The following is a 19,696-nucleotide window of genomic DNA, read 5'->3' as shown; positions in this document are numbered from 1 at the left end:
GGAGAGCGCAACAGAAAAGAACAGAAAAGAAGAGAATAGGAGGGGGTGGAGAGAAAGAGAAGAAATGAGAGAAAAGAGAAACCAGCAGAGACCAGAAGAGACCAGAAGAGAAGAGAAGAGAAGAGAAGAGAAGAGATCAGAAGAAAAAAGAAGAGAAGAAATCAGAAGAAAAAAGAAGAGAAGAAACCAGAAGGGAAGGGAAGGGAAGAGAAAATAAGAAAAGAAAAGAAAGCAGAAGAGAAAATAAGAAAAGAGAAGAAAATCAGAAGAGAAGAAACCAAAAGAGAAAAGAAGAACAGAGAAAAGAAGAACAGAGAAGAGAAGAAACCAGAAGAGTATAGAAGAAACCAGAACAGAAGAGTAGAGAAGAAACCAGAAGAGTATAGAAGAAACCAGAAGAGAAGAGTAGAGAAGAAACCAGAAGAGAAGAGAAGAGAAGAGAAGAGAAGAGAAGAGAAGAGAAGTACCCTCAGCAGAAGGGAAGTTAGCAGCGTTTATGTCTGCGATGTCATCGTGGGGTTTGTATCCTAAAATGAAATCCTCCTGGAAGACGTGCAGCAGCTGCGTGGTCGAGCCACACTGGAGAGAGAAAATATCCTGTTACTCTGATATTGCAATCTAAATCTACCAGCTAGAAATACAGCATAAACACACACACACACATATAATAGGGCTGAACAATTTGGGCAAAATATTGAGTTGCGATTTGTATGACCAATATTGTGACTGCAATGTTTTTTAATGTCGAGGCTTGAAATTTCAGCAGAGAAAGTCAGAATATCCACTTTTCTTGAATGTAATCAGACTGCCAGTTAGTGAGCACATGGTGTTGCTTCTGATTGGTCTAACTCCTCTACAGGCAGTTCACAAGCTTTGTTATTAGGTTAAACTTGCCCACTTAAAACTTGTTAAAACTGCTGATACTGTTTAAACTATTAATGAACTGTTGATAAGGTAGGCTATAATATTGTGATTTGAAAAGAAAAAAAAAAGAAATAGCAGCATCAGAGAGATTAGATATCAGACAGATATTTCAAACTGATATTTGATTATATATTTATTGAACTCTGGAAGAGCAGAATGTTTAGGCTACATTGGGTCTAAAATATCTGTTTTATTCATTTTACTGCAATTGTAATCCTAAAGACTTAAATGTTTTGTTTCTCTGTGATGTTAATCCAGATAGATCTAGTTCCAATTTCTACATTTTGTGAATGTTTATGTATCGGTATCATCAGATAGGTACATAAAAAAATATCGGATTTTAGCGTCGACCCAAAATTCCCATTTCGGTGCATCTCTAACTGTAACCTCACTGCTACACATTCTGCACAATTACACTAAATACTGAGACATAGATTGCAGTTTATATACAGACACATTCATAAATAACAACAAACATGCAACACTCTCACACATCTCACCTGGTTCGTGATTATATCCAACTCAATGATGCAGCCGGGCCGAGCAGTGGACTGCTGACTGACTATGTTGAACACCTCGCCCACCAATTTCTAAACACACAAAGAGAACAGTCGTTAGCTTAGTCATTCTTAAAAGGTGTTAATAACTTCATCAACCCAGTAAATCCTACAGACCCCAAACAGCTGTTATTATAATTGTACAGGCAGACAGGGTTAAAGGCATCAGGGAGCCAAACTGTGCTGGAGTTCTGGACACTCACTGAGGTCTCTGGGTCAGACAGTTCATCCAGCAGTTTCCTGGCGTCCACCACCGCCTGGTACAAGCGCAGGTTCTTCCCATCCGATGCCACAAAACAGGCACTCGCAGAGTTGCAATACGTCCCTTAAAGAGAGGACAATACTGAATTACTGGGATTTCTGGTAACAATCATTAATTACCAACACATTAATCACAAAACCAGTCATAAACAGAAATAAAACGCCAATTAGCCACTTGATGGAGGAGTCAACTGTGATCTTTCACAGTAGTGAGTACATAATATTTACTCTTAATAGGAAATTTGATACTTTACACAACACTTCGGTACATAAGCTCAAATTCCCCATAACTCAATGTGATTTCATTATTTACATATACATTATTTATATATACATTAAATATGCTGTAGGAACCATTTACACAGTAATGGAATATAAGCAGTACACTAAGATTTTTTTTTTATTTGTACATTGGAAAATAGCCAGACAAGATTTATTTGCCAATTAAAAAAAAATCATAGAGAAGAGCAATCTAACATTTTGGCTTTTGCAACATAATTTTCAAAGTACTAGAGTAAAATTATTTTTCTACTTTTTTTATATTAAAGCCACCAAGAGGGAGATTAAAACTATATGGTAGTGAATTCTGAGACTTATGGAGACAACTCAGTAATCAAACAAAACACTTCAGATGAAAAAAGTTACTCTTACTGTACAATAACAGGCACATTCTGTTTGAACCTGTTTAAATACATTAAATATCCATTTTACCACTTCACTACATCCACGTTACACTGCGTTAGGATGTGCCTCGCTCTCCTCTACTATACTGAATATTAATTATAATTGGTTCTAACATTCCAAAAGTGACACAGCTGAACTCTTACTTTGCATAAAAATGCATCAATACATTTTTACACCCCTGCCCCACCTGCCCTTTCCTTCCTAGCCCTTACCGAGCACAGAGCTGGGGACGAGTGTGGGCAGCCAGGCCACGTTGGAGAAAGCCGATGTGTGGAGGGAGTTGATGCGTGCAAGTTCGGACACGCCTCCAGTGCAGGACAGCGGCCCGATATGATCGACACGCCACAGGATCAGCTCACTGTAGATCGCGTTGGGGTCGTGGAACGTACGTGTCGCCGCGTTCCGCATCTGCTTCTGTGGGAAGCCTCTCATTGGGCGGACGGGTCGCATGGGCCCAGCCTCTTGGTCTCCGTCAACACCACCTGGGCCAGAGGGCGGAGTCAGCAGGGCGTTGTGGTGTGATGATGTCAGCAGAAGCGGCAGGACCGTGTGGCAGGCCAGGTCGTTGAGATGGAAACGGTGTCCACAGTAACGGAACTTGTGAGAAACTGTAAGAACATTGGAGAAAGCTGACTTTTCGGCAAAAGTGACGGCCCATTGGTTGAGAGAGCCATCTACGTGCTTGGACACCATCATGACGGCAGGACCGATCACAGCAGCGAGGGAGTGGTCGAGAGAGCTGAGGCCAGCGGAGGCTGATGCGCTCTGAGGAATCTGACGCTCCTTTCTGTCCAGATCTAGAGAGCCCCCGCTGTCCCGCTCAGCGAAGGTGCAGGCATACATCATGATGTTCTTACTCAGAGAATTAGCATCGCCTGTGGGGAACGCTACAGGGATTCGTGAGGAGAATGCCACCTGGAACAAAAAAGCAATGAAAATGACATTGTAGTTTACTTATCTTGGCAATAAGTATGTGTACTTACATATATCACTAGAATAAATGCAAATAAACATAAATACAGCAAAAAGTAACAAGAATTTCTTTTTTTTGAGAAAGTGAACTGATATCTTAGTTTGAAGAACAAAGACCCAGATTTCTCCTGGATGCCTCCAACCATCACATGGATTTGTTAGATTCCATCAGCATCATTTAACATAATGAAGTACTGATTAGCACCAGGTGTTGGATGATACACCCAAATCATAAAGTGATTACGAAAACATCAGTCTTACAGAAACACATTTACGCAAATTCTTTCAAATGACGATAAATTCGCCGAACACTTTTACATCACCAATACGCATCAGAATTTACACTTAAACTGAGCGACTAAAGCAAAGTAGGAAGCTCTTACTGATGTTATTAGCATGTATGCCATCACCATGTTTATCATGTCCACCCCCCTCATCATAAATTAACAGTTTATAGCAAAAGGCAATCCTTTATGCAGACGTGCCTACCTGGACCTGGCGGAAGATTCCGGGGATGAACTCGTCCAGGTATTTGACATGCCAGACGAGGAAAGAGCCATCGACCGGGTGGATGGTGAAAAGCATGTCAGGGCTTTTGTTCCACTCCAAGGTTAGCGCCTCCATCTTGCGGTCGAGGAGGACGGAGGGCAGAGGCATGCTGCTGCTGGAGCCGGGCGACGAGGCCTTCGTGCTGCCCTCCTGCTCGCCTTCATCGTGCTCCGACGCCTTATCAGACATTTCATCCAGATCTACAGCGGGTGGGGTACAAGATTAAGACTTTTATTAAAGAGTGCAAAATCAGAATTGGACAGGATCGCAATTGGCTGTTATTTGCTCAGGAAATGGCTGAATTATTTTTATTTTAGCTGACCTGTGTTGTGATTTTATGACATAACAAGCCAGCTAAATACATGCAGGCTACATTTGAATGCTGCGGCTATACCTTGGAATGCTTAGTCTGAAGTGAAATCGTGCTATAACACAAGAGTGTTCAACTCCAGTGTGGGGAGACCTGAAAACAGCCCATTTGAGAAAGAATCTAGTGGATGAACATTTTGTGAAAACATCAGAAACATTGGATTTCATGACTCACAGAATTACAGATGTGGGTTATGAAATAATGGCCATACAGTTGCTGCGGCCCAAAGGTCAGAGAACTCCACAATGACTCAAGAGGTCATGCATTTTATCTAAGATGATGGCTACTGTCACTGTGACTATGAGAAAAGCACAGCTCTAGAGAGTCATGCTGGGTTAAGAGCGCTGTACTAAAGTAATAGAAATAAGCTTTAATATTACAGCAATGTCTGATAACATGCCTTGCATAATTTCAGCAGCATGCAAATTAGATCTGAATGAGCGTTTAAAAACTAATCACTTCATGTAAACATTAGTGGACCAGTGCCTTCCTGGAACTGTATTTTTACTGCCTTTTACTCTTCAGTTAAATGTTATTCAATAATTTTTTTCTTTTATTTATTATTTGCCTTTATTTTGCTATTTTCCCTCTATATTACTATAATTTATTATTATTATATAACATTACACTACACTACTATAGAAGTACTACAATAGAATTCAAATACATGTGTGATATTCTGACGTTGTGAGAGTGAGTGAGTACCGAAGTCAAACTTGGCGGTGCCGTCCTGTCTGAGCTCATCAGTGGTGTGCTCCAGGTGCTGCTCTGAGAACTTCCTCAGCTGCTGCATGAACTGGTCCATAGAAGAGGTGAAGCTCAAGTCTTTATTATTCAGCCAGTGCACCACAAACCCCCCATTGCCATCAGCTGGAGAAAACAGTCCTGAACCAGCCAGCGCTGCCGGGATATCTGTGACAGAGGAAGATTGCGAGAGAAAGAGAGAGAAAATATTAAACATCCATTACATCCATTACAACACCGTTCAAAGGTTCAGAAGCATCATTTTCAATAACATAAAACTAATTCTTAGGGCTGTCATGATCATCAAATCGCTGATGATTCATTACCATATAAATAATAATGTAATTGTCTTTTCTTGTTCATATTAAAATACAAGCATTAAGTGGGCAAACTGGGTGATTAGCTGTCCTACTTGCAAGCTATGTGTACTTAGTAGTGTTGTACTGTCGTGTACTTAGCAGTGGTTGAATCAAGTGTCGGATCAATACTCCACGCACACGCACAAAAAGTTCAGCACTGATCAATGCTACACTTTCATCACCAGCATGAAAATATTAGCCAAAAAAAAAACCTCACATTCTGCTGGGATGCATGCTAAAAACATTAGAATTAGCTACACAGCCAAAAAATAAACAAACATTACTCAGCAGTGCCCTCTAAAATTTTTAGAGCACATTAGAAGTTAGAACTTTTTTGTTTTCTTGAGCCCTATAATGTCTCAATCAACGCGTGTCCTTCTTACATTCTTATTTACATTTTTGTCCTCAACCCAACAAACCCAATTTGTTTGTTGCAGCATAATATGACTGAAATCTATCGAGTGTGTAAAATGTATTTAATCTGATTGCCCTCATCTAAATAATTATGATCATCTGAAATAACTGTGATTAGGCAATTATGTAATGATTGAAACAAGTCTACTAATTCTATTGCAGGTAAATTCAGGAACAAAATTATAATTATTATAATGATCAACCAGTTAAGTTAAAATTATGAACATAATAAAATATTATTATTTTCATTAATGTGACAAGTGATGCCGAGCTTTTGAATAGTAATGTACGTGGGAGCCGGAGACAGAGAAAAAGAGAGAGTCTCAAAAACTATAACATTTAACCCTTTTTATTTCTCGGCTTAGAAGCAGTCAATAACATCAGAAATGTTTTTTTATGTAGGTGACCGTGTGTACCTGTATTGGGGTTGATGCTGGCGGAGATGTGGAAGTGGCACAGCGCGTTAGCGTGGTGTGTGATGTGCCGGTGTGTTTCATGTGAGCCAAGCTGGCTGGGCAGCAGCTCTGTGTGAGCCACAAGTGCAGAGGATCTCCTTCGACCCCGTCTCAGCTGCTTCAGGTGGTGGATCGACTGTATACACACACACAGACACAAATTCATAACTTTCCAAATTATTTTCTTTGTCAGTTTTGCAATAAGTTACCATTTTAATGCCTTTAAATCATGTTTATTTAGAGGAAGACAATATCATGTGTAAATATTTGCAGCAATATTACTGGTTCTTTCTTGGTTTGTGATGTCAGCACTCAAAATTTTCATGAGTTTAAACCACCTTTGGGCCAAAAAGGATACAGTGTCACAAAAACCCAAACCCTGGTTTGGACTTTGGCAAAAAACTGGGGGTGAAAACAGCCTTTGATGAACATTAAGCTACACCAAAGATTAGCACAGAACTGCTTGATAAATTTGACCTTTACAAGGAATTTCTCTTATTTCATTGTAATGTAACAGCAGGAAAAATCTAATTTGAAATAAGGCAAGGTGTCCCAAAAGTTTCTGACAGTGTATTTTTTGAATGAACTGCATGAATGAATTGAATGAATTGCATTTCAATATCTCATTGGCAAGGATACATAAAGAGCACTGTTCTGTGACAGAGACTATTTGTGGAAGTTGTGATGCTGAATGCCTCTGTGTGTTTGTTGGACATCTGACCTCCAGAGCATGCTGGATCTTGTCCTTCTGACCGCTGTGGGGCAGCGAGGAACTGTAGCTGGTGCTGTTCTCCGTGATTTGACCCCCCAGCAGGCTGTCCTCCGGCAGCAGCGTTTCACTCCACAGCCGACAGATACCGTCCACACACGAGGTCAGAAGCACATTACACACTGACCCCCTGCAACACAGACAAAAACACCAAGAGTTAAACACACATGACCAGACAAGAAGGAACACACAAACATCAGGATAAAAACATGAAGATCTAAGTAAAAAGCAAACACATATTTTAAACTACAACAGCAATTAACCATTATTTTTATACGATTAACTATTTGTCAGCAATTTCTTCTTTTACGGTGCTCTGAAATGTCCATAATAAAACTGTGAAAGCTTTTTCACAACCAATGTCGGTGAATTTTTCTCCAACTCTCTACAGCAGTCTTACTTTAAACTACCTATGCGTTCACATGTACTCAAACACTGACACACCCATATTTTCATATATTGCATAGTGCTTGCAATAGGGGTGTAATGTTACACATATTTTCAGATTCAGTATGTTCCATTCTGAGGCCAAGATTTAATTTTCCATATTCTGTATGTAAGAATGTCCTACAGAATGTTCTACAGAGTTGTGTGATTTGTCTGCAAAAGCCAGCATTTTTACATTTTTCACATTCTGACTATGGATTGTGCTGTAGTTATTATTTTTTTAACCCACAGCAAAAGCCCCGCCCACTTTTCCTCTGACAGGCTGCACAGAGATGCCTCTTTTTGATCGTTGACAGTGATTTCTATGAAAAACAACAAATGAGAGATGCTCTGAAAAAATCAGAGGGAAAATACAGTTTTACATTTCCATTGCATTTCATATTTTCAATATTGTATTAAATTCATTACACGTTCATCATCAGTTTGCAAAGATTTTAATAGTGCAAGGCTTTGCGGTTGTATGATCATTCAGTGGATTTAACACCTCAAGGGGATCAGCTGTGTTGATTCCAGCTGGAGGCTACTCTAACTGTGTTTTGATTAATCAGCTATCAGTAGTTTTCTCTTTTCATAGCTAGGGCTCATAAGCCAGTCCACATTTTCGCTTTAACCTAGCCCCCAGTCAACCTGTACCACATGCTCAGTGTTCTTAATTGGCCCTAAAACTCTCTAATTTCTTAACAACAGATTACCTTTTATCAGTGCAAAACTAAAACAGTTTTATTTGAAATAATTGCTTGCTTTGGTTATCAGTGCACTTGAATTTAATTTTCCAACCAATTTTTAACAGTAAACATTAAAGACTAAAGGGGAAAGATTAAAAACTCCACTTACAGGCGATCAGTTACAAAACTGAGCAACAATAAAAACCCAACAGAACAGGAAAATGTATTTCTACCCTGACTGGTCATTTCACTTTACCTGCCTTGATCAAATCTAAGAAAAACATTACAAATTTAACCACTAGCACAGATCCATGAGATGCTGGAATATCCTCTCACTGCTGAAAATACACAATGATCAGTCTCCCCTGATGCCCCACAGTGGAGATGTTCTGAACCTCCTCATCCACAGCACAACTTCTCTAACTTCTGAACGACAGACAGCTCCCTTTAGCTGACTAATGCAGGTTTCTTTGGAAAAATCATGAGCTAAAATGATGGATGGTGAGTGTTGTGTCAGTGGGTGGTGGAGTGACTGACATACTTGGGCATATATTTGCTGGTCTTCCTCCAGGAGAAGCCTGTAACAGTCCGAGGGTGAGCCAGATAGACGAAGGAGAAATGCACCAGAGGAGCCTTCCTGTCTGGCACCTCCGGGATCACCATCGCTGACTTCCAGCCTGTGGTGGGGTACCACACCTTCAACAGACAGTCGTCCTGAAAGAGAGAGAGAGCTTTCACTGTTTCATCAATGCTCTGGCAATGTTATAAAAAGAGAGAGTGTATAACGGAGAATCAAATGGAAAAAGAGAAAGAATGAGTAAATGAAAAACAAAGAGTAAAAGAAAAAGTGGAAAAGCAGGACTAAAAAAAACATGGAAAACAGTGACCAAGAAAGGCTCAAAACGTAAGAAGTGAAAAAAAAAGAAACCACAAGAAAGAGTGACCGAGAAAGGCTCAAGAGAAAGGCAAGGAGTACATTATACAGTGTTCCTTAAACATACACAAAGCTACAGCGTGTTAGCCACCTGCAGAGGGATTTGTCTGCTGAAGAAAATCCTGCATGAGCATCTTTTTGAAGTCATCCAAGAGAAAAATACTTAAAAGTGCAAACAGATAAGCTCACAAACCCCATCAAATATTAAATGTAACCCACTGGTTCCATAGCCTGAGTGCACATTACTGTGCCTGGATGTTTATTAGCCTGCACACTTCCTGTCTTACTAAAAGTATGAAACAGTTTTAAAGTGATAGTTCAGGCAAAAATCAACCTCCCACCCCCACCCCATATGCCTTCTGACACTGCTTGATGCTGCACAGCTGAATTGTCTCTGTACTTTAGTCTATGTTTATAGCGTGTCATACAGAGAGTCAAACAGTGTCATTACTTTTTACAGCTTCCATTACGTTTTATCAGCGCAACACTAAAACAGTTTTATATGAAATTTCTTTTTTTGTAGAATCACCTCCTTAAATAACTGCTCGCTTTGATTATCAGTATACTTGAATTTAAGCTTTCAACTGACTTTAAGGGACTAAAGATTAAAGGTTCCATTTACAGGTACAGTTTCAAAACTGAGCCACAATACAAATCCAGCAAAACAGGAAAATGTATTTCTACCCTGACTGGTCATTTCATTTCACCTGCCTTTACCAAAACAGGAAAAACATTACAAAATTAACCACTAGCACATATCCATGAGATGTTGGACTATTCTCTCTGAAAAAACTGCTGAAAGAAACATAATGATCAGTCTCCCCGATGTCCTACAGTGGAGATGTTCTGAACCTCCTCATCCACAGTGTGTGTGTGTGATTAAGCCCACCTCCTGCTGGGAATCTTACGATTACAGTCTTTATTACTGCACCTGAGCTATAGTACGGTAAAGACAACAGCAGTTTAATTTGCCGGAACAGTCCTACAAGATGATTGTGTGTGTATGTGTGTGTGTGTGTGTTTGTGTACATAAAAGCACTACCTTCCCCACAGTGGCGAAGTATTCCCCATCAGGAGACCATTTGAGTATATGTACAGTTGCAGCAGTCCTGTGAAAACAGACATCAACAGAAGGAGTTATACCATACACACACACACACACACACAAACACAGAATTATGTACATTAATCTATATCCATACAGGAACAAACGTGAAAGGCCGACAGAAAGACGATAAGGCCCAGAATAACATCACAATACTTGGAACACATTTTCAAAATATACAACATTTGTAGTTCACTTCTGTGCAAAAGTCAGAGGGTACCCTTTAATTTCAAGTCAAAAAGGCCATTAAATGCATGTTACTAATTTTTTAGTGTCAGGAAAAAAGCATCAGCTGTTTGAGTATTCAGTGTGTCACTCTTCACCTTTATTACAGCTTCCATTCTTCTCAGAAGACTCACTTTGAGTTTCTCAAAGAAATCTGCAGACACACCTCCAAAGTTCAGTCTTAGAAGTTGGTTGATTATTTTCTGAAGTAATCAAATACATTCAGTGGTGTTGAGGTCTGGACTCTGGTGTGGTCAGTCCACTGTTCAGCTTCTTTGTTCGATGTGTCTCCTTTTCTCAGTGAGGCTTCTTGACAGCTACACTTCCTTTTGAGTTGTCTTCTCACAGTAGAAGGATCATGGATTAACATTGGACTATCTTCTTTCTACTCTTCTCAGAAATATCTCCTAAAAATCGATAACTTGTAAATAAAGGCCATTTTAACTAGAAATTAAACAAATGAAGGGCGGTCTCTGGCCTTTGCACAGTACTATATCAAGATATGCGTTTCAAACAAGAGTTGTAAACAAACTGTGAACAGAATTCACTAGTAAAACAGCTGTGCCACATTTTCTGAAAAGTTTCTGAAAAAATCTGAATAACGATAGTGGTATTTTTTGCTAACACTAACTTGGCTAGCCCACTAGTAGATGCACTGTACATGTTCACCTTGCCTTTAACTTGCTAATCCTAAGCCTAAAACCCAAAACCCAATCCCAACTTTGGTTTTCAGCAGATAGTTTGTTAACAATCTGAACATCTGTAAGAACTCTAAAGGGGGCTAAACAAATAAAGTGGAACCAATTTTCTTAATTCAGTGTTTGCAAAAATAATCCATTCATCAAGAACTGCTAACTGCTGACTGACACGCAGGGGTTAACTGAATACAAACCACACACACTTACACAGCCACTGCAGGCCAGACTGCATGCCTCAGCGAAAGTGAAACTGTCAGTGGTTGCACGTGTGTGTGAGCTTTGTATCCAGTGCCGGTCGTTGGGCAAGGCCGACATTGCATCACACTCCAACGCCAGCTGATAATCATCTTTTTTCATTTCCTTATTTTTCCAAAGCCACAGGCTCTGGCACTTCTCACACACAGCAACAGCACCTGCCTGGAACCCTGCAGCCAACACTTCGCTGAGAACTAGCACCAACCGTCTGTGCAGAACAGAACAGGGCTGTCACGATCAATCTCAATTATATCAATTAATCTCAATTATATACAGATCAGTAAAATTCACCTTCAACAAATCGGCAATGATTAGTTCACAGCTTGCATGCATTTAATAGTACAACAATGTATATTTTTTACATTCTTCTACTGCTTGCTCTCACAATAAGAAACATCTAGTTTTTCTTATTTATTGGATAAAGATCTAATTTATCTTTATCCAGTAAAGTATTTCAGAATCTTTGAAAAGCTATGCATGGTTTCTTATTGTTCAGCTAAGTCCATTTGTATTGTTTGGCCTTTTAAAAGTTTAGTTATAATATAACTAAATGTGACAGCCCCTGTACATATCTGACCCCTAGAACACCCCAGCCCCTACAGCACACATTTTACCTCTAATATACTTCCATCCATTGCATCTAGCAAACTCTAGCCCACAGAACGTGAGCCCTCACACAGTCCGCTCCATATAGATCACACCTGAAAACAGCATGGTCCAGTTTAGGGCTGAATGATTTAAAAAAAAATATCTAATTGCAATTTTTCAGACCAATATTAATACTACAATTTAAACTGCAATTATTTTTTATAAATGTAGATCCAAGCCCGTTTCTTGGCCAATAAGATAAGAATGCTGACTCACAGTGTCAGATGGCCAGTTAGCTGTGGTTGTGTGGTCATGTATGCATCATGTGAGTGTAGTGGAAGTTCAGAAGCTAAATAATAGTAGATAAATAGCTAGATAAAAGTACCTGTGCAAGATGATTTTTCCCTTTAAACCAGTGGATAACAGACACTGCTAAAAAATATGAATGCAAGGTTTACAGAGAAGCATGTGTTTAGTAAAACCATCCCAGTGCACTGGAAAAGACTTAAATGGCATTATTTACCAGATGGGTAAGCAAAATGAAAATATTCAAGAAAAAGCTGCATGTTCTGTATGAGAACGAGAGAGAGAGAGAATACGAGACTGTGCCATGCACCCATCCCCCGGGCCCAGATGACAGCCGCGAGAGCTGGCAGGAGGGAGAGAGCAGGAGGGCGGGGCCTGAATTGAAGTGACGGCGGGAGGAGAACGTCAGCCGCCAGAGAAGGGGGAGGGTGACGACAACAGGCGCAAAGACAGGACACGAGTCCCGAACTCCGCCGCCCAGGCCCCACCTTTTTTTCCCACAGCAAGGCTGCCGGACTACACCTTGCGTTCGACCCTGGCAGCTAAGATGCGGGGGCAGTGATTGAGAGGCGCAGCAACGAGCTCTCTTACCCTCTCGGTTAGGGCGCTCACGCCTCCCTTAATGAGAGCTAGCTGATGCTGATGCCGTTGGCTAAGACTGAGGAGCTGAAAAGCTTGGCTTTCAGAAAAGGACTGAAAAGTCTAGCTTTGAAGCCACTGAAACGTGGTCAACTTCGGTTGTGAGTTGTTTTGTTTGTTTGGTGTGGAAATGTTGCAACTGTCAACCCTGCCTCCAGCGTCCTTCCTGAACCTGGGGTAGCACAGGCCGCGCTACAGAGACATTATCTATAAATATTAAAATTGGTAACTTTTGCCTGCTAATGTCAGAGAGATCAGTCAGTGAACTAAGAGCTGAATTTTCAAATCTATGCATCTGGACATCAACTGTGTCAATCTCAACAGCATTTGATTTCTGGAATTGAGTGGGGTCTTCTCTTGGAATTGATTTCCCATCACTTGGAACTGAAATTGAACAGCCCTACAGTGGACTTGCAGCAGGTTTATGTGTGCCAATTAGGCAGACGTTTATAATTTGTTTCAACAGCATTTGCACAGTAAACTTTCATGCTAGTGACTTTATCACTTGCCAAACGATGAAGTAATTAAACACAGTCATATTGGTTTGCTCATTCAAGAATACAACTTTATGTTGATGCATTAAACTGTAGAGAACAGAAAATAGGTTTGTCTGACTGACTTACTTGCACTGCCACACACATTTCCAGTCATTGAGGACAGGGTGTGGTTTGTCATCGGTGAGCTGACCATCCTCTTCCTCCAGTAGTGTGTCACCTGTGGGTGGAGCCCAAAGCTTCAGCCGCTCCGTTGCTGCCAGTATACGGTTACCTACAGAGAGAGAAGATCTGTTAGCACACGGTCAGCAAAGATACACAGTAGAGCACTCAACGCACACAGGTACACCTAATAATATCAATCAACACACGCTAAATCACACACACACACACACACGGCCACCCGGTATACACACTTCATCACGGACGGAAAAAAAAAAATACACACAATATCTTTCAACACACACAAATTCACACAATGCACACAGCATGGTGTGCATTACAACAACACAGCCCCAAACATCATTACCAGGTTGTTCTAAAATATGTCATTCACTCCACAGTCTATATAGTCCACACATGGTAACGTTAACGTTATGAAAAACAGACAAGTAGGGACATGCACAAATACCATTAGAACACACAGACCAAGAACTCAACATGTATTTACTGGAGGCTGGTTATATGAAGCATTTATAAACTGCTAAAAGGTGTCAATGTGTGTTATGTACATGTTCTCCTAGGCCACTCCAGCTGTTCAGCACTGCACTCCTTACAGTCGTTTACCTGCTCCAAACCCATATGATTCAAAGTTGTATTATGTACTTTACTGATCCTTTTGTCTGCTTAATTATGCACAGTCTGGGAGCAGCACAGCTTCACCTGGCGCAGTCCAATCCAGTCCAGTCCTGTACCCACAACCTTCCAGCTACTAGGCTCCATCCCAATTAGTTAAAGTGAAAAATGAAAATGTGCTCCATCATTATCCCAAATGAAGTCGACATAGTTATACTCAGAGTTCATACACCTTTTCCAAAGTCAAATTCAAGAACATTTACCTCCAAAAAATCACTGGACAAATAACTTCACTTCCAATAAATTCTCTACTAATAATGTCAAAAATAACATCACCTTTGAGGTAGGCAGTCAATCAGCTCTATAACCTTTTTCCACAGTATTGTGCAAATCAAAACAATAGGAATAGTGGATAGTTACAACTTGAAAACAGACTGGCAGAGTGCAGTCACACACTAGCTAGCGGTGTATCCGTTGTGAACAAGCTCTTGAGCCAGGTCTTTAAAGTCAGAGGTCGACAACCCAAATGTTAAGAAAAGCCATTTTGTCCTTTCAATAAAAATCTAACCACCTTGTGAGCCACAATATTCCATGTCCATTTTACTGTCTCACTATGGTACCACTCATTTTACCACTCAGTATGTGCTAATGTTCTAGTATAAGCTAAAACATAATATAAAACGTAGACTTACTTTGCTTTAAGCCAAAGCTCAGCTACAGCCGCGCTGCATGTTCGGCAGAAAACTTTTCAACAAAGTAGAGTTTCTTGTAAAATGTCTCTTAACGTTCAAATTTTCACGAGGCTGAAGTCGCTTCTCATTCGCCAGCTCCTTGTTCGCATTTTCCCGTTCCACCTTAAATGATGCCTGAGGAGCCAGAATGCAACTGCTGCACCATTTAAGGTATATGGGACAATCTGAACAAGAATCTGGCATCAGAGTTGTGACGTTTTGGTGTTTGACAGTTTCTCATTGCAGATTAAACATATCAAAAAACCAGTGCTTATAAATGCAAATAAGTCCATTCGTCTCCAAATTATCAATGTTCGTCTTAAATCTTTCTCTTTGCCTGTTTCGTCAGCTACTAGCTAGGTGAGATTGTCTGCGTTGCTGCGCTCAGGGTCAAAGTTTGATGATTTGGCAGTTCTCCAGCGTTTAAGACCACTAATTGTTAAAACAGAACGATGTGTCAGAACGATCAGCAGAGCTTTATTTTACTGCAAAGGAGGATTATTTTAATTTAATTCTAATTCTGCTGTGGAGCCACAACAGGACAGTAAAAGAGCTGCATGTTGCCGGCCCCTGTTTTAAATGAACAATGGGAGCCAGCTCCCGCCCATAAGCCATTTTTTTTCTGTCTTTCTTTCTTTCTTTTTTGAAACTTAATACAAGGAATGTTAGGGTGATCTCTTCCACGGTCGTATAATGAAGAGCCGTTTGGGAGCCAAAAGAGTCTGCACTTCTGAGTGAGCCGAGCCAAATAATCTTGGTTCACCAAAAAGAGCCAAAATTCCCATCACTATCACACGCAGACACGCAAGTGAGTTTTCATTTTAGGCCACAACTTCTTTTATTTCTCCATCTAATAACCAAACTATTCAGTCAAATATTTGTTGTGAAAGAAATACAGTTACAATTTCAAGCATTTTCAAGCACTTTATCCAAAATTCCAGCACTTTTCAAACCTGGAAGATACAACATTAAAATTCCATTTGCATTTTCAAGGATTTCAAGCACCCGTATGAACCCTGTATACTTTTGGGTTAATCTAGCCAACAAGTAATGGAAGCTTATATATACTTCCCAAGCTTATACATCACAAGTTTATATTTCACAAAGTGAGAGTAAGGCTGAATCAGGTGTGCTAGAACAGACTCCTAACTCATACAAAGTGCTGACTTCGAAACCCCTAGAGTCTCTATGTTTCTCTCTCTCCCTCTCTCTCATTTATATACATTTAAATTAAAATATAATAATAATAATAATAATAATAATATATATATATATATACATATATATATATATATATATATATACACATACATATGTGCATAAATATATAAAACTTGAACTACATATTAAGAACTGACCATATATACATAAATACATAAACATTCAACCATAAATGTTCAGGAAAGTGAAAAGTTACTTTAATTCTGATAAATGATGTTCTTGTAGCCCTACTTAATGATGCACAACAATTTAGCAGAGATTAAACCATCGTAAATGTAGTTTACAAAATGTAGAGTAGCTATAAATAACACTTATATAATGTTGACCCCACCCTGATGGGATGACTGACAGGTTGTGAAGTCTGTGAAAATGAAAATACAATCGTGTGTATTTTGTCACAGATTGAGCACAGTAGGAGAGAATATGTAATTGAGAGGTGCTGTTTCCTTTTTATATACGAATTCTGCCCTCTTTCAAGCTTGGTGTTCTCTTTGATGATTAATTTCAAAAACATTGTAGAGAGTCAGTCTGTGCTGATCTTCAGTGTTAAAGGGTGAATTAGCAGTTCTACATAACTCCAGCATTTAAGACAGTTTACTGTTAAAACTGTGTTAGAATGATCAGCAGAGCTTTATTTTACTGCACAGCAGGATTATTTTATTTTTACCTAAACATCTCATTCTGCTGTGGAGCTGCAACAGGGCAGTAAAAGAGCCACATGTTGCTGACCCCTAATCTTGACCAATACTCAGACTTGAAAATCACCCATTCGTGAAAGAATATACTGGGAGTATTTGGATAAAACAGAGAACACATGAGGGAAAATACAAAGAAGAATAAACAGGAACTGAAACTAATCAGTGTGGTTTCCCTGAGGGATTTCTGCAGAGGAACAGAGAACTACAAGTAGAGACGAGGGTAGGAAATCATTGTTTTAAAAGGGGTTATTGTGCTAACTAGTGATTTCAGTCAGTATGTGTGAGGTATTTATCAACACTGATGGCAAGCTACCTTTTATTTCTGAGCATGACTGAACTGATCACACTTTGATCACGTGATGCAGTCCTCTGAGAGGAGCCACAGCACGGCAGAAAGAGGAGCAGACAGACCTTTATCCCTCAAGATCTCACCCAGCATGAAGAAGGAAAAAAATCTCAAAAATACATGTATGTTTGCAGTCACCAACTGCCAACTATGAAGTAAACTACCAAAATAATACTTAACCTTACTTAAGAAGATTATTTTCTTTAACCAGCATCTTAGCAGACTGCTAATGGGCTAACACGCAAATGCAGTAATGATTAGAGTTAGCTTTTAAGTTGAAATATTTACTAAATTATTCACTGGAACACACACAGAAAAAAGGTGAACAGAATGTCTGTTACAAGCTTCATTTGTCCAGTGGGGGATAAAAAATCGTTATCTTAATGGAAATTCTCATAATCCCAAGGGCAGAAATTAGCAATCTATAATGGAGGGTTTTTGAGAAACAGAAGATACTAATACACTAATGTACTAATTCTACATTAAGAACTGTTATTTATATATATATATATATATATATATATATATATATATATATATATATATATATATATATATATGTATATGTATATGTATATACACACACACACACACACACACACACACATATATATACACACACACACACACACACACACACACATACGACATTAAAATTGTATTTTAAAAAAATGTCATTTTTATTAAATTGAAATATGGTGATGTCATAAACTGTGATAAAAGGTTAGGTAATTACTGTGTTTTTTTAAATATAAAACACATGCCTAATGTAATTTAATACTTTTATTCACAGTCAGATTGGATTTTCCATTAAGTTAAAAACGTGTAGTCCCATGTGACCAAAAGACTGGACTAATTACAAATTAAGTGTTACAAATTTCCCATTTCATCCAAATGTTTCAATCTATTTGTTTATTCTTAAGATTTGTGCTGTGGCAAGCTCAGAGACTGCATGGCATCAATGTAAAATTTCAGATATGGAGATTTTTTTAATGGCATTTTTGCCTTTTGCCTCTGACCGTTCCAGACGAGACTCACTCATTCACTCATTTCCTTTCTCACCTTGTGGGTCCCAGGCAAGGCTGTAGGCCATTGTACTGAGCAGAAACTGCCCCGTCTTCTGCCATTGGTAGTTCAGTTGCTGCGATTCAAACAAAAACACAATGAGACATAAAGTGATGCAACAAATTCGAAATCACACAACTTCAAAATCGTCTCAGCATCAGCATACACTGTAACTCTGTCCATAAAATTAACCACATTTTACATCCAGCCAAATAACACAGCCGAGGGAACTGAGCTGACTAGATCAAAAGGGAAAGCGTCTCATTACTGGCAGACTGTGGGCCCTCTGTAGAGCTTCAGTACTATAAATACACTGTCCCGATAGGTAGAGCTCTCCGTTATTTGATATGCAGAAACATTACTTAAGCAAGCAGCAGCTGATGAGCTGTAATTTGGAGAGAATGGAGGCTGTTGCACTGCATTGCACATGGTGCTCATAAAGAAGGAAAGGTGACATGAGTGGGGTAATCTACTACTGACTGATGCATTTACATCACTTCATCATCATCATCATCATCATCATCATCATCATCAACAGATGTCCTATTATCACCACAATCCTCTTCAAAATTACCATCATAAAAACATGCACCATCCTCTATACATGAAAACAATTATGAATAGGATGGTGCTGAACCGAATTAGTTCAAACTGCAGGCCTACAGTAAAAAAAAAAATTAAATATTAAAAAAATATATATTTACAACACATGCATTCAAACCCCAGATATTTACAAGGACTATGTTCTGATCTATTTAAATCCAAGGCATTAATAGAGACAGTAATACGCTAAATATGTACAAAATCATCATTTATAGGGTGCTTTCTATTGGGAAGTGTCTGTCCTAAACCCAGTGTTGCTTCAATGTTGTTTGCTTGCATGAATTTTATTTATAAAGAACTTTATTTAAAAAATGCTCCCCCACAATTTCATGTCACTACCAAAACACAGTTTTTTGTCTGTGGGTGGAGCCTTATCTTAGCCATGCCCCTGCATTTTAGAGCAGGAAGTGAGACTGCATTATTGAACCTAATGGTCACACGGTGAGCAGTTAGATCCCATTGTTTTGAAGTAAATGTGAGCCCAAGTCTGAAAATCAGTGTGACTACCAAAATCGTCACTACTGAAACATTTGGTAAAGTTTCGGTAGTGTTATGATTATTTTGGTAGTGACAAAATGTAATGTTCAATCATTTGTTTTAATTAAATAGATATAATTAAAGTACAGAGATAAAAGCCTTTTAATCTCAGTCCAAGTCGGTAAGAAGTCCCAAAAGTGTTTTCAAATCTGACTTTGAATTAATACAGCAGAATGATCCATATCCAATCATCATCCTCATCATATTCATGTTTCTTCTTCATCATTAGGATATCCATCATAATCTGTACGATCATTAGCATGATATTCATAATTATCATCGTCAT

The 19,696-nt window shown here is 39.2% G+C and overlaps 1 protein-coding gene across 1 annotated transcript in view; it reads right to left on the bottom strand.

The window, feature by feature from the left end:
* Positions 1-19,696, bottom strand: part of dmxl2 (Dmx-like 2) — an 88,241-nt gene that overhangs the window by 49,613 nt on the left and 18,932 nt on the right. The window contains exons 4-15 of the mRNA XM_036564558.1: positions 18,268-18,346; positions 13,544-13,688; positions 10,147-10,213; positions 8,712-8,884; positions 7,011-7,188; positions 6,251-6,425; positions 5,023-5,229; positions 3,888-4,147; positions 2,639-3,341; positions 1,685-1,806; positions 1,425-1,514; positions 468-579 (exon numbers count right to left, since the gene is read on the bottom strand). Coding sequence (XP_036420451.1) covers positions 468-579; positions 1,425-1,514; positions 1,685-1,806; positions 2,639-3,341; positions 3,888-4,147; positions 5,023-5,229; positions 6,251-6,425; positions 7,011-7,188; positions 8,712-8,884; positions 10,147-10,213; positions 13,544-13,688; positions 18,268-18,346 — 2,311 coding nt within the window. The remainder of the gene's footprint in view (positions 1-467; positions 580-1,424; positions 1,515-1,684; positions 1,807-2,638; positions 3,342-3,887; positions 4,148-5,022; positions 5,230-6,250; positions 6,426-7,010; positions 7,189-8,711; positions 8,885-10,146; positions 10,214-13,543; positions 13,689-18,267; positions 18,347-19,696) is intronic.

Source organism: Colossoma macropomum, unplaced genomic scaffold (genome assembly GCF_904425465.1).
Source record: "Colossoma macropomum unplaced genomic scaffold, Colossoma_macropomum, whole genome shotgun sequence".
Lineage (NCBI taxonomy): Eukaryota > Metazoa > Chordata > Actinopteri > Characiformes > Serrasalmidae > Colossoma > Colossoma macropomum.
This window is presented reverse-complemented; position numbering and strand designations above follow the sequence as displayed.